The sequence below is a fragment of the Oncorhynchus mykiss genome, chromosome 24 (assembly GCF_013265735.2).
Source record: "Oncorhynchus mykiss isolate Arlee chromosome 24, USDA_OmykA_1.1, whole genome shotgun sequence".
Lineage (NCBI taxonomy): Eukaryota > Metazoa > Chordata > Actinopteri > Salmoniformes > Salmonidae > Oncorhynchus > Oncorhynchus mykiss.
The window spans coordinates 16,567,482-16,573,481 of record NC_048588.1 but is presented as its reverse complement, the minus strand read 5'-3'; the positions used below and the strand labels follow the sequence as shown (position 1 = coordinate 16,573,481).

The window sequence follows — 6,000 nt, the reverse complement described above, 5'->3', positions numbered from 1 at the left end:
TTGAATTTAGCACAGGTGGACTCCAATCAAGTTGTAGAAACGTCTCAAGGATGATAATTTGAAACAGGATACACCTGAGCTCAATTTTGAGTCTCATAGCAAAGGGTCTGAATACATATGTAAATAAAGTATTTCTGTTTTTTATTTTTAATACATTTGCCAACATTTCTAAACCTGTTTTCACTTTGTCATTATGGGGTATTGTGTTTAGATTGAGAAAAATGTTTTTTTTTAAATCCATTTTAGAATAAGGCTATAGCGTAACAAAGTGGAAAGTCAAGGGGTCTGAATACTTTCAGAATGTGCTGTATATACACACACACACACACCATCCATTGGGCCATCATTGTTGACTGTAGTGTTGTTTTCAGGTGAAAAAGCCTGAGCCACCACTGGAGTCCACCAACCCTTTCCTGGAGGACGAGGTTGGAGATGATGGTTCAGAGATAGAGGAGGATCTGGATAGGGTAAGACATGTTTGAGATGACCCTTTGACCCGGTCTGAACTTCGATCTTGATAGGCATAGGCTGACCTTCTGAGGTTATTTCCTGTGTCATGTTGACTCATGATGGGAATATCTCTTGGAGGATCTCGGTAGGACCTTTTTAAGGGATGACTTTGGAAAAATATACTCATCCCCAAAGAGAGATATCATGAGTATTAACTGCATTCTACATTGTTGACCATTTTCTGCTCCCCAGCCCAAGAAGCACAAGGCTCCTGACAACCCCTTCCATGGCATTATTTCCAAGTGCTTTGAGCCTCACCTCTATGTCTACATCGAGTCTCAGGACAAGTAAGTTGTGTGTGTGTGCGCGCTTGGAGATCTGTGTGCCCAGAACGTTTCCTTTCTACCTCATCAGCCCCCCCCCCATTTCACTCTCTTTCGTCCCCTGTTTTTCTTTCTGTCTCTCTGCTGAGGCAGAAATGGTTCCTATTAGCTGCATGACCACAGACGCTGAGAAAGATGGATTGAAAAGTGCTGCTGCAGCAGTTCGTTCTTTTCTCTCTTTACTCCTTCTCCGCTTTTTCTCTCCCACTTTTTTCTCCTCTTTGTTTCTCTCTCCCACTCTATTTCTCTATTTCCTCTCCCCCCTCCCTCCACCACAGACGTGGGGTCTCTCCAGGAACATGGTTCTGGGGCTTGTCTGTCTCGTGGCGGCCCCTAGTATTGGATATCTGGTGTGTTTAGTGCTGACTGGGCCTTACATGATCTGGCTATGGTTTTCTGTCACAACAGACAGGGCCAGACAATTCTACAACAGATTTCCATAGCAGCTTGTCTCAATGGATACAACATGAGAGTGAAGTGACCTGATTGTTCATACAAAGTAGATTTTGTTTTCTGTCCTTGGCTTCATTTTACAGTAACAGTGGATGGGCAGGGGGTAAAGTACTAGACATTAACAGCCATGTAGACATTGAAATCAAAGGACATTGAATACAGCTGCAATAGAGGGAGAATCTCCTACCCTGTCTGTCTCTTCCATTTTATCATTACTGATGTGTGTGGCAGGTTGGCATTTGTCATGAATCTTGCTCTGGAAGCAGCTCTGCAGAGTGGTTGCTATCTGGCACAGCCACAAAGCCATAAATATTTGATTTTATACCTAACCACACTGCTAACCCTCAGGCCAAACCTTCAATTGAGAACAAAAAGCTCATTTTTTGTTTTCAGAAAGTTTTACGATAGAGACAATTTTGCCTTTGCAGCTGGGCCATCTAGTGTAAATCGCTCAGTTCTGCCTCCAGGGCAAGATTCATGGCAATAAACGTCAACCTGCGTGTGTGTGCTGGTGTCTAGGGGTCATCACTGAGCTGTGTGTGTTACTATTCTCAGGAACCTGGGGGAGATGATTGACCGTTTTGTGTCAGACTTCCGGGCGCAGGGCCCCCCCAAGGCGGGCACAGAGGACGGGGGAGCAGTGCTGCCCAGCTGTGCTGACCTGTTTGTCTACTATAAGAAGTGCATGGTGCAGTGCTCCCAGCTCAGCACAGGGGAACCTATGATCGCCCTCACCACCATCTTCCAGAAGTACCTCAGAGAGTATGCCTGGAAGATACTGTCTGGAAACCTGCCCAAGTAATTTACCTATATAATGATATGATGATGAGATGTATTTGTGAGGATGTAGGTCTAGTGATTATTTAGTAAGTGCTTTTTATTCATGGTGCTCACATACTGTGTTGAGCCCTAGAACCAGGAATGCAAGTTGCAGTACTTCCAGTATGGATTCCGGAAGGACACTGTGTACTCTGGTTTTCATTCAAACCATTTTCTGGATGGTTTCTGGCTTTGTTAGGAAAATATTCTGACACAGGTGGCACTATGACAACCAGTATAAACTGTGGCCTTACTAGGAGCTGGACTTGGACAAATGCTTCTGTCAAAGCAAGATTCTAATTCTTATGGATGATATATGCTGTCATCTGCTTCAATTCCCTTTTTGATGAAGAAATCTGCCAAAGTGTGTTAATTCAGAAGAGTGATCCCTCATTCTCAGGGGTTTGTTTGATCATTTTACGTGTTTAGTCGTCACTGTGTTTGATCATCTTTGTTTGTATGTCATGTGGTTCTGGAGGTTTACATCGCGGTGAGGCCTAATACTTCATGAGCGAAAACATCTTTGGCTCGATGGCCACATAAGCCCTATTATTCACTGGGGTTGATACACACACACCCACACAGACCTCTTGTGTGGCGTAGTGTATGTATTGTCTTGTGGAGTTTTAATGCTGGCTCTTCTGGGGGGTTGGAGCTGTGTTGTGGTTTTCCAAGAAGTTTCGGTTGTGGCATTTAATAATGAGAGGGAGGCGGTTTAGCCATGGTAACACTACCCCCCCTGTCTGTGTGTGTATGTCTCTGGCTGTGTCCTCAGTTATCCAAAACTTTCTTTGAATAATAACCTATAACTAGGTCCAGGAGTTTCTCCTTGTCAGTTCACACTAGGTCCCAGTGTTTTCCCTTTAGAGCTCATGTGTGCAGACTTCTGTCTTTAATTCATGAGAAAAGGAAGCTAGTTAAAACTATTTAGATGCTTTGTCTCTCTCGGTCTCTGTCTCTCAGGACTAGCAGTAATAGTGGAGGACTGACCATCAAGAGTCTACTGCAGGAGAAGGAGGGTTCGGAGGCTGCTAAGTTCAATGTAGAGGAGCTGTGTCTCATCTGTAGCATCCTCAGTACTGCAGAGTACTGTCTAGCCACCACACAGCAGGTTAGAACACACACACACACACACACACACACACTCAAACGGGTCTAGACTTAACGTTAAAACCTATTCTGTATCAGTTGGAGGAGAAGCTGAAGGAGAAGGTGGATAAGACTCTAGTGGAGAGAATCAACCTGACTGGAGAGATGGACACCTTCAGCAAGTATGCACCAAATCCTAACCTTCACTATAGGGGCAACTTCTGCCAACTCAAAATGAACAACAGTTTAGGAGATTAATTGGATGTGAAGTCCATGACTGTAAACTCTCTCTGCGTCGATCAGTGTGATTTCCAACAGTATCCAGTTGCTTGTTCAGGACCTGGACGCTGCCTGTGATCCTGCTCTCACTGCCATGAGCAAGGTGGGACACCCACTGCATTCCTCCCTCCCTCTTCTCATGCTGTCATATTATATTTTCACTTTCAACCATTCTCTCTTGGTCTCCCTCCCTCTAGATGCCATGGCAGAGTGTAGAGCATGTAGGTGACCAAAGTCCCTACGTGACGTCAGTCATCATGCACATCAAACAGAACGTCCCCATCATCAGAGGGAACCTGGCCTCCACACGAAAATACTTCACCCAGTTCTGCATCAAGTTCACCAAGTGAGTTACTTCCCTCTTCACTGTTCGTCAACATGTGTGACGAAGACTTGGTACTCCCATTGACAAGACAATTGATTTAGAGATTTTAGAAGAAATTGTCAGTGTTCAGAAATGAAAACTGAATTGATATTCTTTCTTGTCTTTTTTTTCTCCCTCAGCTCTTTTATTCCTAAATTCATCAACCACTTGTTCAGGTGTAAGCCTATCAGCATGGTGGGGGCTGAACAGGTAAACATACTTACCCTTTAATTTAATTAGCCTTTATCTAAGTAGAATTACGCTTACGGTCTCCGTAACAATACAAACATTTTAACATTTGTTTGTTTGCTCCTGTAGCTGATAATTCAGCTTAGTTCTGCTTTGTTCTTCAGCTCCTCCTGGACACCCACTCCCTGAAGACAGTGTTGTTGGATCTGCCCTCTATAGGGTCTCAGGTGGTCCGCAAGGCCCCAGCCAGCTACACCAAGATAGTCGTGAAGGGGATGACCCGCGCTGAGATGATCCTCAAGGTGAGCCCACAGACAACGAGACGCGATAGTCCGGCATTCCATTGTGACACAGACATGACCACCATCCACAGGGGATGCACAGCCCGACTGTGCACCTCCCCAAAATCCCCAACCAACGCAGCTCTGCATACAAATCCTCTATTCATTTGAATGTGTTAAGTTGGAGAAATTGCATAAGCCGCACTGAGAATTCGAAAAGTATGAAAGGCAGCAGTCCAATATTCTTGAACACTGCTGTGCGTATACCTACATGTTTTGGACTCTGATAGGCACTTCACACAACCATGCTACAATGTTACACTACAACCATGTTACAATGTTGCACTACAACCATGCTACAATGTTACACTACAACCATGTTACACTACAACCATGCTACAATGTGACACTACAACCATGTTACACTACAACCATGCTACAATGTTACACTACAACCATGTTACAATGTTGCACTACAACCATGCTACAATGTTACACTACAACCATGTTACACTACAACCATGCTACAATGTTACACTACAACCATGTTACAATGTTACACTACAACCATGCTACAATGTCTATCTTTGACCATGCTACACACAACAAAGTTTCACTACAGCCACTTCTACCTAACCCTACCACTTTATTGACCCTAAAACCCAACCTCTGGGTAATCCTAACCATTAACCTCTACCCTTTTTAAATACACTGGCTTGGCTAAACATGATTATAACCACTGTTCATTCCTGTGTTTTGGCATTTAACAATAGGTAACAATAACTAAATACTGGATTTTGTCTAAATGTGTGCTGTTTGACTGCCGAGCCAAGTATGAACATTGTCTGACTTGACCAGATTATCAACTTATGTTTTATTTGAATTGAATAACTGCTTGTCTACAGGTTAATTATTTCTCTTTAACCCCACTAAGGAAAGGGTTTTATGACCAAGTTCCCATTAAGTAGCTGAGGAATAGGAGCTGAGCTGTGCCCCTGGGTTTTAATGAGAGAGACCGGAGAAGAAGGCAGGCTTTAAACACACATGGATGTGCTCATGCACAGTGTGTCAACCTGCTGGAGCCAAGAGAGGTGTGAGTGGTTATGGAATGCAGGATTCCACGCGTATACTCACGCAAGCAAACACACACACTTTCGGGAATGCTCACATACGTCAGACACATGTATCCTTGGCTTGTCTCTTCTACAGAGTAAACACAGTCTGTGATTGGTTGACCTTGCCCCAGGGTTGGCCAATAGAATGCAGACAGACAATGGCACGCACCTGTCTTCTCAGCCAAAACCCACCCATCCCTAGAGCCTATCCCCTCACCCTACCCTAGTCCAGTTACCCTGCCCCCAAGGCCTGTGACCCGATCCCAGAGGAAATTTCCCTCACCCCCTTGTCTCCCTCACACACACGAAGGAAGGCAGCCTTGATGTCTGTCTAATGGGCTTAATGGTCTGTTTTATTGGTCAGCCTGGGACCTGCTCTAATTCCCAGGCTGATCTGTCTTAATGGTCAGCTTGGGACCTGCTCTAATGGCCAGGCTGATCTGTCTTAATGGTCAGCCTGGGACCTGCTCTAATGGCCAGGCTGATCTGTCTTAATAACCTCTTGTGACTAGGGGGCAGTATTTTCATTTTTGGAAAAATAACGTTCCCAAAGTAAACGGGATATTTTGTCAGGACAA

General features: G+C 44.5%; 1 protein-coding gene across 1 annotated transcript in view; it reads left to right on the top strand.

Annotated features, from left to right (window-relative positions):
• LOC110503864 (vacuolar protein sorting-associated protein 53 homolog) overlaps positions 1-6,000 on the top strand; it is a 31,673-nt gene that overhangs the window by 17,951 nt on the left and 7,722 nt on the right. The window contains exons 12-20 of the mRNA XM_036961143.1: positions 372-467; positions 703-797; positions 1,842-2,084; positions 3,069-3,216; positions 3,294-3,376; positions 3,498-3,576; positions 3,671-3,819; positions 3,978-4,047; positions 4,191-4,328. Coding sequence (XP_036817038.1) covers positions 372-467; positions 703-797; positions 1,842-2,084; positions 3,069-3,216; positions 3,294-3,376; positions 3,498-3,576; positions 3,671-3,819; positions 3,978-4,047; positions 4,191-4,328 — 1,101 coding nt within the window. The remainder of the gene's footprint in view (positions 1-371; positions 468-702; positions 798-1,841; positions 2,085-3,068; positions 3,217-3,293; positions 3,377-3,497; positions 3,577-3,670; positions 3,820-3,977; positions 4,048-4,190; positions 4,329-6,000) is intronic.